The following is an 18,168-nucleotide window of genomic DNA, read 5'->3' as shown; positions in this document are numbered from 1 at the left end:
CACACACACACATATATATATATATATATATATATATATATATATACATATATACACACACACACAAAGTAATTGGTGGGGGGGCGCGTAAGTTTTTTTGGGGGCCTGACAGAAAAAAGTTTGAGAAGCACTGCAATAAGTTCATGTTGAGTCATGACTGCAGAGAAACGAGATAAAAACCGCCTCTGATCTGTTAATTTACTGAAACTCTGACGTCCAACCTTCAGCGCATGCACCTCTGTTGTCTGAATGCAAGTGAAAGCACCATTAGACGGCTCGTGTTTCGTCTACAAACATCCCAACGGTGTGCAAAAGACACAGTTTGTTATTTTAGCTGACGCAGGCGACACACAAACATCCAAACATTAACAGGAGCTGGAGTTTAGGTTGTTGCTTCCGGCTGTTAGTCAATTTTTCCTCTGAGTTTATTAAATATTCACAGCTTCAAATGATGTAAGACAGGTGCTTGTATTTGTGCACAAAACAGCATTAAATATTTATATCTAAGAATTATTTCAGACATAAAGACCAGACTAATCAGGCTCTAACAGTAAATGACACCGTAAATCGTACATGGATACCAGCCTGAGCTCCTTATTTTACTATGGATAAAGTCAAAAGATGTTTCTGTCATGTCAAGTTTATTCATTAGAGACATTTTTCCGTTACTTTTCTGGATATTTGCAGCACTAATGCCCACATAAATGCTCTAATTAATAAAGTAACTACCACAATATGGCCAAAGGTTGCAACGAAAACATAATTTATTGCATCATATGTCAATAAATTATCATCAAACATGGACAGAATGGATGGAGTCATAATAAACTGAGGCTTTTTATCCAGCAGACGGACTTTTTTCAGGGTTTCTAGAACAATAGTGGCCCAAAATAACAAAAATCCACTGATTATAGTAACGTCAACCATAAAATAAGGAACCAACATACACCTGTGTGTGATTTTTTTAACTAGTCTCCAAAGTAACTACCAAAATATGGCCACAGGTTGCTAATAAAACACATTCTACAGCACTATAAGATGCTTTCTGTCAATAAATTCTCACCAAACATGGACATTGTTGTTGAAATCATTAATTAAAGTATGGATTTCTTGCCTACAGGTGAATTTAATCCCCTTAGATACTGAACAACATCTCTGCTGTTGGGCTATATTAAACAACAGATGCCTCATATAATGAAAACACACTGATACTGGCCTGTAAACATCAGGAAATCAGTAAAAATCAACCAATGAACAGCAATTTTTCAACCAGAATAACAGAACTCCTGAAGCTTTAGGTTTCGGTGTCTCATCCAGAAATGTCTGGAATCACCTCTGCAGGTCTAGTCCTGGTTTTAAACCAACATATTTATACATATGGTATGCAAACAATGACACAAGGAAAAAATATAGAACCCAAACTCCCATCAGTTTCATTCATTTTTAGCAAACAATCCTCCAAAAACCTCCAGTTTGTCTAACTCTTTCCCTGCTCTTGCACTGAATCTTTAATTAAATCACCTGTCACCTTAGCTACCATCAGCAGCCGGAGAGCTGGAGGCTGCTGGGTGCATCATGTGACCCTGTTCCTGTCAGATTAATGCAGTCTGACACAGCGAGCAGAGAACCACCAGCTCCAGGTACACACACAGCGGTGCGTAAAACATGCGCAACTGGAGTTCAACAGGCGTAAAAGTGCCCCAGCAGTCACTTTAAAGGTGGATTAAAAGCTCATAATCAAAGGATCACACATGCAGGAACACATGTGAGATGTAAGAAGCAGCAGAACAGCCCAAAACAACTAAAACAGCGAAGTTAGGGCTCCAAACCGTGCCATTCTGAAAGTGCGCAACAGGACATGAAAACGGAGCAGCGCATCCATCCAGAGTCCCTCAGAGCTCAGAATCCTGGATCTGAACCCACCGAGGACCCGGCAGACCCCCGGAGCGGCTCGGTTCTGCTCTATCTCCGGTTAACGGGGGTTTGTGCTCCTACCTTGCTCATTTTCCCGCTGATCATGCTGCTGCTCTACGCGCTGCGACTCCTCATGCTGCTGGACTCTGAGGAAAACTGCTTTTCTCTCCCTGGTCCTCCCTGAAGCTCCGGGCGGAGGGGCGGAGCTGGAGTCCGGTTACCGGGACCCGCCCCCTCATTGGCGGGTCACCGGAGGGAGCGGAAGGATTCTCACTCCTGATTGGCTGATTTAATTACTAGACTATTCCCAGAGGAACTTTTTTTGGAGGTGGTCAAATAAAGTAAAGGTCATGATTGAACTTCACTTTATTTCTGCATTTATTCAGGACAAACTGTTTGCTTTAAATATTTATTTGGAGTTTTACATGTGTTTTTTCTTTAAATTAATGGATTAAAACAGTCTGAATATGCAAATATTATTCATTCTAAAGGTTTAATGTCTCAAAATCTTGATTGTTTTTCTCTTATAGCTCCTCACATTGTGCACATGATCTACCATGTCACATCTGTGCATGTAAAAAGTCTGTTATAACTTTATTTTTACCCTTATTGTACTTTTGGATGCTTTATTCTGCTGTAAAATTGCTAATGTTGATCTTCAGTATAGTAATAAAGTTTATTTTTACTGTAAATTATTAATAACACATTTATATAATGGATGAAAACAGTTTGAAAATGCAAACATTCTTCATTTTAAAGGTTTAATAGTTTGATACATTGACTGTTTTTCTCTTATAACTCCTCAAATGCAAGAATAAAATATAAATATGCTCTTTAAAACTGTATTTTAGTGAATCCAAAGTAGTTTAAATCAACCCACTGGACTTTAAGAAAGTTCCTTGAAGACGTTTCACCTCTCATCCAAGACGCTTCTTCAGTTCTGGTGGTGGTTGGTGTTGCCTCAGCTTTTAAACCTCTATGAGGTGTGTCCAGGGCTGTTATTCCAACGACCAAAACCAAAACTCATCTGACTACTCAACGATGGTCGCTGTGAGTATCGGTGGGGGTTGTTGAAAAGCACAGATGTCACTGAGCCCTCCTGTGCTAATGCTGGTCATTTTAGTGAAGTTCTGCACATCTCTGCATGTAAAAATTGTGCAAAGTCTTTTTTTTTTTCATCCTTATTACGTTTAATCAAGTTAAATTGTAGAGAATCTGAGTTTTTCTTCAAAATAATTGGTTCAAACTGTTTGAAAATGCAGTTCTTTCTCATTTCAAAAGTTAAATGTCTCAACGCGGAGACTGTTTTTCTCTCACAATTCTTCAAATACAGAAACACAACATGATGGTGTAAGCTTTTAGTGCTTTAAGTGTAATATCGTGATAAAAACGGGTCTTTTCTCCGAAAAAAAATAACAGAAATATTTCACTTTTATGCTGTTAAATGTAATTCTAACTCTACATCCCAAGTACCTCCTGGGACTGGGTCTTTATATTCTTTATTATGTCTTTACTTTAATCTTTAACGTTCTTTTGCATCTCATCTTCTCTTTTTCATGTCACATTTTTATACACACGTGGACAAAATTGTTGGTACCCCTCAGTTAAAGAAGGAAAAACCCACAATTCTCACTGAAATCACTTGAAACTCACAAAAGTAACAATAAATAAAAATTTATTGAAAATTAAATAATCAAAATCAGCCATCACTTTTGAATTGTTGATTAACATAATTATTTAAAAAAACAAACTAATGAAATAGGGCTGGACAAAAATGATGGTACCCATAACTTAATATTTTGTTGCACAACCTTTTGAGGCAATCACTGCAATTAAACGATTTCTGTATTTGTCAATGAGCGTTCTGCAGCTGTCAACAGGTATTTTGGCCCACTCCTCATGAGCAAACAGCTCCAGTTGTCTCAGGTTTGATGGGTGTCTTCTCCAAATGGCATGTTTCAGCTCCTTCCACATATGTTCAATGGGATTCAGATCTGGGCTCATAGAAGGCCACTTTAGAATAGTCCAACGCTTTTCTCTCAGCCATTCTTGGGTGTTTTTGGCTGTGTGTTTTGGATCGTTGTCCTGTTGGAAGACCCATGACCTGCGACTGAGACCAAGCTTTCTGACACTAGGCAGCACATTTCTCTCCAGAATGCCTTGATAGTCTTCAGATTTCATCGTACCTTGCACACTTTCAAGACACCCTGTGCCAGATGCAGCAAAGCAGCCCCAAAACATTACTGAGCCTCCTCCATGTTTCACCGTAGGGACAGTGTTCTTTTCTTCGTATGCTTGATTTTTCAGTCTATGAACATAGAGTTGATGTGCCTTACCAAAAAGCTCCAGTTTGGTCTCATCTGTCCAAAGGACATTCTCCCAGAAGCTTTGTGGCTTGTCAACATGCATTTTTGCAAATTCCAGTCTGGCTTTTTTATGAGTTTTTCTCAGCAGTGGTGTCCTCCTTGGTCGTCTCCCATGAAGTCCACTTTGGCTCAAACGACGACGAATGGTGCGATCTGACACTGATGTACCTTGGCCTTGGCGTTCACCTTTAATTTCTTTGGAGGTTGCTCTGGGCTCTTTGGATACAATTCCAACGATCCGTCTCTTCAATTTGTCATCAATTTTCCTCTTGCGGCCACGTCCAGGGAGGTTGGCTACTGTCCCGTGGGTCTTGAACTTCTGAATAATATGAGCCACTGTTGTCACAGGAACTTCAAGCTGTTTAGAGATGGTCTTATAGCCTTTACCTTTAAGATGTTTGTCTATCATTTTTTTTCGGATGTCCTGGGACAATTCTCTCCTTCGCTTTCTGTTGTCCATGTTCAGTGTGGTACACACCTTTTCATCAAACAGCAGGGTGACTACTTGTCTCCCTTTAAATAGGCAGACTGACTGATTATGAGTTTGGAAACACCTGTGATGTCAATTAAATGGCACACCTGAGTTAATCATGTCACTCTGGTCAAATAGTTTTCAATCTTTTATAGAGGTACCATCATTTTTGTCCAGGCCTGTTTCATTAGTTTGTTTTTTTAAATAATTATGTTAATCAACAATTCAAAAGTAATGGCTGTTTTTGATTATTTAATTTTCAATCAATTTTCATTTATTGTTACTTTTGTGAGTTTCAAGTGATTTCAGTGAGAATTGTGGGTTTTTCCTTCTTTAACTGAGGGGTACCAACAATTTTGTCCACGTGTGTAAATTTCACATTAAACCAGGACTGGATGAATTCAAGTTATTTTTGGGCACATTTAGTTGAGATAAAGTGTTTTAAAAAGGGGGGAAATTAGTATTAAAAATTTACCAAAAACATCTAAATATTGAGGGAAATGACATGTATTTAGCCAAGTACTTTAAATATTATGGAATAAAACCTTACTGAAGTTGTAGAAAATGTGACTTTACCTCATTATATTAGATAATAATGAACAGACAGGAGATTAAATTTATGAAAAGCCCCAAAAATCTAAGGATTCTTTCTTTCTAGTTCTTTATATTACAGTTTCTTTAAGCTACCACAGGAAAAGTACATTTTTAGGTAGTAAAACAAGGGTGTAAAGGTACATTTAAGTAAATATAATTAAATAACTATGGTTTGTTTACTAATGCTGTATTTTTAAGAGTAAAAATTCTCCTTTACCACGCCTATAGTCTGCACAACCAGGCTCATTCTGCAGCGTTTAAGGTGGAGATGAGCTCATCTGGGAGGAATTCAAACCCAAAAAACTGGAGGAATCTGAACTCTGAACATGTAAACAAACGTGCAGCACCCATGGACCAAGTGTTTGAGTCCTGAGTGGGTGGAGACGCTCCTCCTCTTCCTGTTCAGCCCAAATACTACAAATACTGTGAAAGGAATGTGGACAGAAAACACACCAGGCATTTTATACAGAGTAGATTTTACACTGGCTGTTGTTTTACAGCGTTAAATGTTTCAGAATTTTTCCTATTTTTGTGCATTTCAAGGCTTAGTTGTTTTATTTTGAGCATTTCCCCAGCATTTTTAGCTTCTCTGCTCAGTTATTAACCTGTTTTCATGCTTTTCATTGGAAATATTTAATGCTAAGGTGTTAAAAGTGACATTTTCAGTGGGTTAAAACAAGAGTAAATGTACTGCAGATCAGCTTTTACTTTCATAACATAATATATGGATATAATCTATATAAAATAATCACATTGAGATGTTTTACTCACTGTTAAATTTCAAAAAGCTGGAATTAACTACACATTTGCCCCATCTACCTATGTTTACATTCAGCTGCAGTTTATATGTACTTTTTTGCTCAACTTAAGCCATATTTTTCAGATGTATTCAACACTGTGGGACATCAGTTTGTGTATTTATAGTTCTTAAAACACCAAATAACTTATATTTAACAGAATAAACCCCTTGTGTTTTCATAGATACATTTGCACTTCTGTTTTTTTGAAGTAGATGTATATATTGAACTTTTAAAAATGCTGTCTGATTTGTCTGACATATTGCTGTTTAATTCCAGTGTTAACTGCTCAATGACACTAAAAGGAATCCACAGATATGAGTCTTTGTTCAAACAGTAACTGCGGCTGGTGAGTGGGAACTGGTTAGTTTGTAGCGTCATCTGGTGGTAAAACAGGAGAAATGCTCCAGGTGAGGTCAGCTAAAGCCTTTTTCTGTTTGTTTACGTTCAATCCACAGTTTATCAGGTCATAACTTTGCATTAGTGGTCATGATCTTGTTCCGTTTTTCTTTTTTCATCATAACCTTTGCTGTGATTTAGGTGCTAAATCCAAAGTTTATCATGTTACTGATTTTATTAATTATACTAATGGACTTTTAAGTTTTGTGTTTTTCTTTATGTATTTATTGCTCTGTAGTTTTTGTGCTTTTCTGGATCTGATCAGGGACAACAGATGCTAATTAGCTGTTAGCCAACTCTGCTGCAATTACTGTTAATCGTGTGCTGTCACTGCAAAAAGAAACTAAAAATAGGCCAAAAACACACAAAAGAATGTACAAATAACCTGCATATTGTGCTGGTTGAAGAAATAAGGTGCAACAAATGCTGGTATTTACAATAAAAGTGCCTTTTTCTATTTGTTTGCTGTGAATCCAGAATTTATTACGTTATTAGTCGTGATGTGGTTCTGTTTTCCTTTCTTTCACCATAACTTCAGGTGCTAAACCCAACATTTATCATGTTACTGATGATGATTTTATTTATTATCTCGTACTGATGGACTTTAACGTTTAGTGTTTTTCTTTATGTATTTATTGCTTTGTGGTATTTCTGCTTTTCTGGACCTGATCAGGGACAACAGATGCTAATTAGCTGCTAGCTAACACTACTGCAGTTACTTTTAATTGTGCGCTGCCCCTGCAAAAATAAACTAAGAACATGCCAAAGAATGTGCAAATAACATGCAAATCATACTGGTTGACTAAATAAGATGCAATAAATGCTGATATTTGCAATAAAATTGCCTTTTTCTGTTTGCTTACTGTCAACTGAGAACTTATTAGGTCATAACTTTACTTTACTATGTATTTATTGTTCTTTTTTTTGTTCCTGCTCAGGGACAGCTGATGCTAATTAGCTTCTAGTTCACTCTGCTGCAATTACTGTTAACTGTGTGCTGTCTTTGCCAAAAATAAACTAAAAACAACTAAAACCATGCAAAGAAGGTGCAATTAATGTGCAAATTGTAGAAATAAGGTGCAAATAAATGCTAGTATTCACAATAAAGGTGCAAAATTGCTGCTATTTACAATAAAAACAAGTAATAAAACCTCTTAGCGGTCATCTTTTCCTGCTGTATTTTTTAGCATGACTTCTCTGCAGCTGAAGAAACATGCACAGACCTTTTTATTTTTCCAGTTTCATGTCTGGTTTCCATAGAATCAGAACAAGAACACAAGCTCAGGGCTGTGATTAAACCGTACGTACACTCATGTATGTACATTCCACTTGAGCCGAGTGTCTTAAATCGTGATTCTATAATATTCTGCAGCCTCGGACTTCTAATGCTGCCTCGATCTCTTCCATATGTGTTCGTCTGACATGCAGGTACGAAGCATCCAGGCCAATCAGTGCAGAACGTGACCGTGAGTTATGACATGTAACCCGCCAAACACATGCAGTAATGTGCTCCATTCCTTTTGCTCATAATCCAAGAATTTCTGGCTCACGAGGGTTGATAGATTGAGGGGGGGTTTAATTGTTCGGGTTCTTTTTCCTCCTGCTTCGCTGCAGGGAAAAAGGAGGAGAGCTGCATTATAAAGCAGTAGTGAGGTGAAAAAGGTAAACTAACAAAACGACGAGACAGGAAACTGGTGCTTGGGATTGGAATGAAGGGGTGAGTCGGTGGGGGAGGGTCACTGCTGGAAGAGAGAGATGGAGATGGATGACTTTCACGACACTTTTGGCGAACATGTGGAACCGATCATAGCTCTCAAATTGACGCGAGGTGCTGCAGGTGTGTTGAAGTCTGGATATTTAGAGTTTTGAGGAAGTTGGAGGGACTTGGATCGAGCTCGGAGGTAAATGAGAAAGAGGTGGACTGAGCGGGAACCCCGGCCAAGAGGAAATGAGGGGAGGAGGAGGCTAGAAAAAGGGGGGTTGTGTGGCTCGACGACGGATTGTGCAAGACAGCGCTAATCCAAGAGGCTGATAAGGTGCAGCTGTTGGAGGAGAAGAGGTGAGATACCGAGGAGATAGATGTCCGACGAGCTCCGTTCAATCCAGACCAGAGACCCGACATTTTTGGTGCAAGAAAAGAAAATATTTTGCGCATAGTTTGCTGGGAGGTGTTTCTTTTAAGGGTGGTGTTGTGGGAGGAAGCGGTTTTATGTCTTTCCCCTTTTCGATCGGCTTTCATGTGAGTGCCCACTACAGACGACAACAAGCATTCCTCAAGTCCTGCTCAGATCATTGTTTTCAAGCCGCAGGAATCCAGTGGATGGCAGCCACCCCCTGAGCCCGGCCTTTACGTTGGAATTCACCGTCTTCCTCACACAACGGAGCTTGAGAATAACCTCCAGATATCGCCGTGGGGGTCTATATTTAACCCTCACCGGTCGCTTCCTGTGTTGGGTGTGGATGCCTGTGGCTCAAGGCCTCTGTGTTGGTCACGGCCAATCTAAACTTTGTTGCTCGTGAGAAATTACAGGGAACGCAAGACAAATACATATAAAACCGCTGTCCCAACGCCAAGACTCTATATATTTCAACGGTCAACGAGACAGAAAAAAGACCAGAACCAGTGTGAGGTTTTCAGAAAAACAACTAAAATTTCAACATCAAGAACCAGTAAGCAGTAAGAAAAGTTCAATAAACAGCACTGAGCCCAAGAAAAACAAATTAAAGCAACTATTTTCTGGCCATTTTGCATCCATCCATCTCACTCATAAATGAGTACATCTCTGTCTTTGAGTCTTTGTGCTTTTGTGTCTCTGTTCAACACTTTTCTTGGGAATCTTTCATGTAATCTACGTCAGTCTTCGGTAGGTGTCGAAGTGTCAGTCCAACATCTTCAGAAACCATCCATCAACACACTTATCTGACCATTTTTGGTCGATCCATCTCCCTAAGAAATGAATAAATCTCTGTCTTTGTGTCTGTGTTCCACACTTTTCTTGGGGATCTACATGAAACTTAGTTAGATGTCGAGCTTGAAGTCATTTGGATGAGCAGCGGCCATTGTTGGTGTTTGTAGGGGTCTTTTCTGGGGTTTAGAAGAGTCTAAGTCATCACCACTGGTAGGAAATGTCTTTGAAGATAACACCAAAGACAAACATCATACAAACACTGACAGAACTGGTCTCCACAACCAGGGCCGGCCCTAGGACTTTGGTGGCCCTAAGCAAGATTTTTTTTGTGGCCCCAAAACATGCACAGGGCAACTACCAAATCACGTGCACAGCTTGTAATTGGGTTAAAACACACATGCACATGATTAACAGCAAATATTTATTTTTTTAAAAATGTATCCTGGACAGGGACAAAATGCGAATCACACACTTAATGTGGTGTGGCCCCCTCTAGTGGATGTGGCTATAAACAACGGCATAGAGTGTTTATGCCAGCGGCCGGCCCTGTCCACAACTTTCCAACTTTGCTAATTTGATCTTCAGAAATAAAACCTGTCCCAGCACCAAGACTCTATATATTTCCACGCTCAACGAGACAGAAAAAAGAGGCAGCAAGTAGCAGAAAAGCTCAATAAACAGCATTTTGCTGAAGAAAAGCAACCTAATTCAACTCTTTTCTGACCATTTTTCATCCATCCATCTCACTAATAAATGCATAAATCTGTCTTTGTGTCTATGTTCCACACTTTTCTTGGGAATCTTTCATCTAATCTGCGTGAGATTTAGTGTCAGGTCTGAAGTCATTTGGATGAGCAATGAGCAGTGGCCATTCTTTGGTGTTTTGGGGGGTCTTTTCTGGAGTTGGAAGTCTCTAAAGATGTTACCCACCATTGCTGAGCAACATCTTTAAACATAATGACAACAATAATCATTTAGACCCTAAAAAACCCACGCATTGGTCGATCCCTAGACAACACATCATCTTTTCTTGCACCTGTAGAGTCATCCTAGTGGTTCTGTACACCTGGTTGAAACACAAATGTTGAACTGAATGCCAATTTTAGCATGCATATTGAGTGTGGTGCCACAATAACCACTGTAGTTTTGTGTGTTAGCATGTTAGCATGCTAACACACACACACACTACTAACTAGTGACAACCACAAAGTAATATGCACAGTAATATGACAACAGCTGCACATGTAGGTGAATTAAACGGAGGTTTATTATGAGTCTTGCTAAATCCTTCACAAACTGAACTCTCAGTGCCAGTTTGTGATCAAAACAGGCAACAGGACGAATCAGAAAAAATCATTTTATCACTAGAATAAAACCCAGAGGTGACATTTTCATCACATGTCCTGCTTTGATTCGTCCCACATGGATTCTGCATCATTCACCACAGCAGAGTTCAGCGCTTTACTTTTTAAAGAGAACCACATGAACCTTCGTCTCTCGCCGCCAGCAGTTGTTTATTTCAAGGATCCGTCATTAGGAGGCTGTTTATTGACGCTCAGCTTCTCTCAAGGAGCAGCAGCCGTCCAACAATCTCTGGACAAAAACAGTAAATCTGGCCGGTGCGAGGAGAATGAGGGAATTATAATCTAGTAACAGGCTATAAAATAATCCTTAATGACGCAAAATCAAAGTCATTTCTGAGGGAATGCTTCAACCTCAGGAATGCAAACCACAAATATGTACGAAATGTGAAGAAGCTGTTTGTGTACTATGTGAAATTTTACATACACGACGTCCTTTAACCTCCACAAATTATGTAAGGACGCTGCATGTGGAGCAGAGTATAAATTAGTCCAGTTCTCACTGACGTTTTGCATCCGAGCTGCAACTCTCACACAGGAATGTCCTCGAGTTCACGAAAAACATCGAGAAGTGAAAAACAACTTTGTGAAAAAAGGCCATAAATAGATGAGACAACATCTCCTCCTCTTGGATAATCGCTGGGATCTAACTGGTTCCCACACCCGGGCGGTGGGGTCAGTCTCTGCTGCATGACGTCATCCAGAGGCCTCCATGTTCCCACGCTGCTCGACATGTGATCCAAAGCTGCTGGGACCGAACATGCACATGGAAACAGGCCCGGATGGATGCAAACATACTGGGACAGTTGGATTTAAAATAAGATGACAAAAAAAAGCCACAAGCGCTCCAGTCTGTGTGAGTTCTGACGTGATATGAGTGAAGTTCTCAGTGGTCTTTTGATGCCACTTTGATAAAATGACTCAACACAACGGTGCCATTGTGGCTGCACAGATGTGGAGACACCATCATCTTTTTAAAACGAGGCCAAACAAAACACACTCCTTGTAAAAAACCAGCAGAAACAATCACCGTTTCTGTGTTCACATCTGCACACGTCTGAGAGGATTTTCCACATTTACGCTGACGTCTAACCTTTCTGTTTACCATCAGGTGTCAAAAATAGAATCAGCAATATTGTTCAGTGGTAGGCATAGGCGTCAGTTTAGGGGAGGACGGTGGGGACGTGTCCCCCCCACTTTTTGTCAGGGGTCATTTTGTCTCCAACACATTCAAATTCTTCACATGTAAGCCGTTGTAAACCCAGTTATTTTCAGTAGTATAGAAAATTCCGACGCTCCTGAACGCACCATCCGCACTCGGCCGAGAGTTGCACAGACACGCAGCACACCTTTGTGAGGTTAAACAAAAAACAAAAAAAAACGCGCAGATGCTAAATTTGCGCCTGTGCCAAGTGGAAGCTCCGACCAGAGGCGTGCAGGGGCAAAATTTCGGCCCAGGAGAATTAGTACTATAGCAGCCCACAGACCTTTCTACTCACATGTACTGATAGCTCTACAGCTTGAGCCTCTGCCTTTGGTGTGGTGGTTGTGAGTTTGAGCCCAGCTTGTGGCATTTTGCCGCCGTTCTTCGACATTTTCTCAAAGTGCTGTGGTCTCCATCCCCCCCACTTTTAAAAACAAACTGACGCCCTTGGTGGTAGGTGATCATAGTATACCATGAAAATCATTGATTAACTTATTTTATAACAATATAATCTTATGTGATCTTACGCTATCTAATCTTACCTTATCTTGTTTTTGCTAATCTTGTCTTATCTAATCTTATTTTATCGTATATTAGCTAATATTATTTTAGCTAATCTTATTTTAGGTACTCCTATCTTATTTAAGCTAATCTTCTTTGCTAATCTTATCTAATCTTATCATATCTTAGCTACTCCTTTTATCTCAGATAATTTTATCTTATCTTCGCTAATCTTATTTTAGCTAATCTTGTCTTATCATATCTTAGCTACTCATTTTATCTTATCTCAGATAATCTTATCTTATCTTAGCAAATCTCATTTTAGCTAATTTTATTTTAGCTAATTTTTTCTAAAAAATGTAATGTTACTTATCTATGCTAATCTTGCCTGATCTTATTTGAGTTAATCTTAGCTTACATGGTATACCATAAAAGACACTGATTTGTTTAGACACCTGCTGCTGAACAATGATGTTGATTTCATGCTGTTTTTCTACTCTCTTTTTGTTAAGATGGATTACATAATGGGCAAAATATGCAAAAAACTATGTATATTAGTTATTACCTTACATCTTTCAGTTACAACAAATTTCTGGCCAAAATTTTATCATAAAAAAAAAATGCTGTGCTGAGCTAAATGCTAACACAATGACAACATGCAGATGTGTAATAGGTATAATCCACTGGTGATTTGCTAATAATTTAATGACGACTGGTTAAATCAGAGATTTTTTCTGCTCTGCCAACACCAACCAACACACACCAATGTACTGAACAGCAATAAATCTACACATAGAAGACATCAACAATATCAGTGCTTTCCTTATGTACAGAAGAATCTGTGTAATATCAATATTTCCTCTCTTAGTATTTCTACTCATGGAAGAAAATGCAATGAAATTTTTCTGTACAATGTTTCTATTTTCCACATACAGGAAAATATGTGCAATATTTGAGTATTTACACATGGAAGAATCAGTTATTAGTTAGTTATATATATTTTTTGTTTATTTTTTTTAATTTCTTACATTTACACTGAAATTTTAATCTAATCTTATTTTAGCTATTTTTTTATCTTATCTTATTTAATCAGATCTTAGCTAATCTTAACTTGTCTTGTCTAATCTTATTTTAGCTTATCTTAGCAATCTTATTTGAGCTCATTTTAACTAATCATATCATGTCTGATTTCAGCTAATCTTAGCTAATCTCGTTTTTTAGCTAATCTTAGCTAGTCTTATCCTATCTTAGCTAGTTTTATTTGAGCTTGTCTTATTTTTATCTTATCTTATCTTATCTTATCTTATCCACATCACATTTCTATAAGTTGCATATTGACCAGGACCAGGTTAAAATCAAAGGCTTTCCAGTAAAAAAAAAAAAAAATCTAAGGCTGGTGTTACATATTTTAGTTTAAATTTAGTTTCAGTATTATTTCTGATTTGTATTTACCTTAGTCCCGAGTACATATTAGGGATTAAAACCATACAAAAATGATAAAAATACAACTTTACCTGGTTATGATAAACGTTAGTGCCAAGAACCCACAGTATCATCAATAATGGAGATTAACCTCTTAATCTTACTTATATTTGCTAATTAGCACAAACACAAGCTGACATAGACGTCATAATCATGTTCATCAAGTTTGTGGTCACAAATCAAATACACAAATTAAACAGTAAAAAATCAAGTTGAGGAGGACACGATGGCAAAAGCAGGAGGAATATATGAGCAAAGAAGCCAAGAAATAAGAGGCTAAACAGGGACAAAATAGGCTGTCATTGAAAAAAAATGGCATTAAAAAAATAATCTGAAATGTTTGGAATTACACAAAAAAGCTCCAAAAATTCCACTAGAAGAAAAAACAGATATTCAAGATTATTTTTTATTTTTTTGTATTTTAATGTGATTTTCAATTACATTTTGCAGATGTGCTTTTAAAGTCTTTTATTTTACAGTGAAAGTTTTATGTTTTGTTCATTCTCTGTTTTCCATCTGCACTTTAATTGACAATGTTGGTTAACTGGACACGTACATGAATATAAATGGACATCTCTGGTTATTTGTACATTGATAATTGCACAGTTGCTATTTGATTTATACTTTTCTACCTGCTGGCACACTATCTACACAGTTTATTAGCTTTAGTATAGACATTCTGTACATAATTATGCCTTTCTTTTCTCTATATCGCCTGTGTTTCTTATGTATATTCTGTATGTTTAATATGCTGATGGTTTCTTGAATGTCCCTCTGGGTCAATAAAGTACCTCCTACCTTCAATGACAACTTATACTGTCTCTGTTTTAGCCCCATATATAAATATCTGATTCCACTGTGCTAAAAACCCAAAAAATATACTCATCCTCCAGGGGAGCATCAATATCGGTGCCAAACCTCCATAAATTCTTCCGACACTTTAAACAGATGCTAACATGCTTTAAACCTGCACATCTGCTGCTGCTGCTGCATCAAACTGCAGAATCTGAACCAGAAACCAGGATCTGTGGTGAACACTGACCTTGGTGAGCCTCATCCTGCCGCTCTCACTCCTCTCCAGACTCCTTCTCTTCAGGGACGAGCTCCGGACCACCGGCACCGGTCGCACCTCTCCCTCCCCACACCAGTCCGAGCTCAGGACGCAACCCATATAGGTGGAGGGTGTCCTGGGTCTGGTGGATTTTATCCTCCTCCGCCTCCTCTCCTCTCTCCGGCTTGGTCTTCCCTCCGTCCTCTACCAGGCAGCTGTTTTTGTCAGCTGGAGAAGGAGGAGACGGAGGCCCTTCCCCTTTTCCTGGCTCTGCTTCAGCGCTGCTTCGACATGCACTTTAAAAACACCTCACATGTGGACTCCCCAGTTGTTTTTCTTTCTTCCTGCCACCCCCTTCTCGCTGCGCCTCTTTGTTCCCAAACTTCCCCAAAACTTTTTTCTGTTTGTCTTTCTGCACTTACAACATCCCTCTTCTCACATATCAAGACCTTCAGGATTCATCCTCTCTTCTTCTTCCACCACCGTCCTCCCATCCCCACTGACTTGCCTCCCTTCCTTCCTCCTCCCTCGCCTCCTGCTTCTGCCCCTCCGCTGGGGTTGCCTCACTCTTACATATACAATTACCTCTCTGTTTTCTCACCCCACACCCACCTCTCCTCCTCGACTCCCCTCTGCTTCCTGCTCCCAGATGCAGCTGGTCTTAACCCGGTATTGTCCCGCAGAACAACCAAGAAAAAACAGCGACGGTGACGGCAGCTGTTGGGATGCTGCGAGTGATTCAGAGCCTTCGTTTGTCCACAACGCCGAGGCCTGTTTGCCGAAACAACGTCTCTTTCACTGCAGCTCATACCTACGTGGATGTGAGAAGGAATCACACATGCATTCCTTTAATTATGAAGTGGTTCTATGCATGTTTGAGATCGCTAAAGTGTGAAAAACACTCTCCTCCACGTTCTCTTTGCTGTTGCTTGTTTCTTCTCCCCTGAGTGTTTTGGCTGCCTTAGAACTTGCAGGACTTGGAAGAGTGAGACTGTACCCCTTAAAAGGCGAATTCTTGACGCTCCTCCAAAAAATCCCCTCCACCCTGACAACTTTATATGACTCTCTGAGCTTCCCTTTCCTCTCGTATCGTTTTCTTTCTCTGTGCTCGGCCTTGTTGTTGCAGACGAACCTCCCAGGTGTCCTTCCTCTTCACCAACCCATCCCCTCCTGTGCATTAGTGACCCCTACCCCTCCTCTTATTTCTGGATGTACGTATGTCTTTCGGGCAGACATGAGCTCAGGCTGCAGACGGTGTTTACAGCGAGCCCCCCTCCTGGTTTTACATGCCGTGAAATTAACTCCTAATCAACTCAGGTCTCGAAAATATGGGAAAATACATGCAGGTAGTTTGCAGATTGGGTCATTATCTACAGATCCCTCTGATTAGAAAATATGGTACTAAAACAAACCTGCCAGCACAATTATAGTCTTTCTGGCAAAAGTGAGCCCATCATCCAGCACAGGATTCTTGGCACTTGCTCGGGAGTTTTGGCAGAACTTCCTTTCGGGCCTGGATCAGTGATTACTGACAAATATCTGGATGGGGGGGTTTGATACGAAGGGAAAATGGAGGGAGAGAAAGGATTACATCTAAGAGAAGACAAGATAAACCAAGTCCAAATATGGAGAGCCAGAGTAGAGAAAGAGAAGGGATTGTAATGAAACAAAAGCTGCAGAAACAAAGGAGTACAGAAATAGCTGTGATGATGTCAGACTTCTTCTTCGACACCAGAGGGTTTGTTGACTGAAGATTCTCAAGCCGATGACTTTCTGGAAGCTGTAAAATCGAAGCAACTGCACATTAACGTCCCTTTTATTCCCCTCTTGGCCTCTCTTTGGCCCTTCGCTGGGCCCAGGCATGTGTTTTTGTGGGTCAGTGCATGTATGTGCACGGCAATAGCATGTTTGTTTGGCCACAGACTAACCGAAGACGTGGATGCCAAGGGTGTGTGCACTGGTTGAGTTCACATCTCATCACGTATGAGCCCCACAGGACTGAACCAAGAGAACCATTCCAATGTCACATACTGATGGCTTTTTGTGGGTTTGTTTTGAATTTTTTCTGCCCCCCAGTGGGAAAAAATAGCTTTGTAGAGAGTTGACATTTATTAAATTGGGCTAGCAACATTCTATATTTTTCATATTGTGATCAAATGTCATTAAAAAAAGATCAAAACCAACAACAAATAGCATTTCAACGTGCATCGTGTGTATTTAAAGTTTGATTTATGTTATTCTTCTGCGCAACAAAGCTCCATTGTTACCCAGAAAACTAAAACACATCAATGAGCCATGATGGCCGACATGTTCTTTTATCATTATGAACACCTGTACCCTCGTTTATTTTGAGATAGTCCCACAAACACCATCCAAATGCACTGCTTCTTCCAATGTTTACCAAAAAATGTAGTTTTAGACAGCTACTGCAACTTTTTTGGGAGTCATTATCAAATGTTTATATCTTCAATAAGAACTAATATTCTTGCAGCTTGCAGTCAGAGAAGGAAAGCCTGAAAGAATTTAGAGATGCACTAGTTATCGAGGTCTTTGAGTTTTGTTTTCTGTTTTCCTGCTGTTTTATTATGAAAATGTCTTTCTAGTGTGTTGCTTCTGGTTGTACTTCCTTCACTTGTCCCCGTTTCCCTCCTTTTTTGGTCACCCTCATTAGTATGACCTGTGACCCTTCACCTGTCATTGTATGAAAACTCTTTTTGTCTTTTGTTCTGTCTTTTTCAGTTCTTCATGCTTGCCTACCTAATGGTCACCTGAATGTTGTCATAGCTCTAGGTTTTAGAATGCTGCTATATATCAAGGTTCTAGAATGTTATTGGTCTTTAATCTAGAGTGTTGTCATAAGGTCAGGGTTCTAGAATGTTGTCATAAGGTCACGGTTCTGAGAAGTCGTCATATATCACAAATTTAGAATGTTGTTATATATCAAGGTTCTAGAATGAATTCATCAGGTCAAGTTCAAGAATGCTGTCATAACTTCAGGTTCTTTAATGTTGTCATAAGTCAAGGTTCTAGAATGTTATTGGTTATTATTCTAGAGTGTTGACATAGGCCAAGGTTCTAGAATGTTATTGGTCATTATTCTAGAGTGTTGTCATAAGGT

General features: G+C 39.4%; 1 protein-coding gene across 6 annotated transcripts in view; it reads right to left on the bottom strand.

Moving 5' to 3' along the window:
* tns2a (tensin 2a) overlaps positions 1-15,990 on the bottom strand; it is a 79,882-nt gene extending 63,892 nt beyond the window's left edge. For 2 of the 6 annotated variants that reach the window (XM_022220386.2, XM_022220388.2), the window contains exon 1: positions 15,042-15,989. In XM_022220386.2, coding sequence (XP_022076078.2) covers positions 15,042-15,170 — 129 coding nt within the window. In that variant the 5' untranslated portion in view covers positions 15,171-15,989. Of the gene's footprint in view, positions 1-1,995; positions 2,111-15,041 lie in introns of those variants that run through there. The other 4 variants (XM_022220387.2, XM_022220389.2, XM_022220391.2 and 1 more) reach the window with 3 other exon arrangements.
* Positions 15,991-18,168: the final 2,178 nt, after the last annotated feature.

This window comes from Acanthochromis polyacanthus, chromosome 6, assembly GCF_021347895.1.
Source record: "Acanthochromis polyacanthus isolate Apoly-LR-REF ecotype Palm Island chromosome 6, KAUST_Apoly_ChrSc, whole genome shotgun sequence".
NCBI lineage: Eukaryota > Metazoa > Chordata > Actinopteri > Pomacentridae > Acanthochromis > Acanthochromis polyacanthus.
Note: the sequence above shows the minus strand (reverse complement) of the source record. Positions and strands in the feature narration are given on the sequence as shown.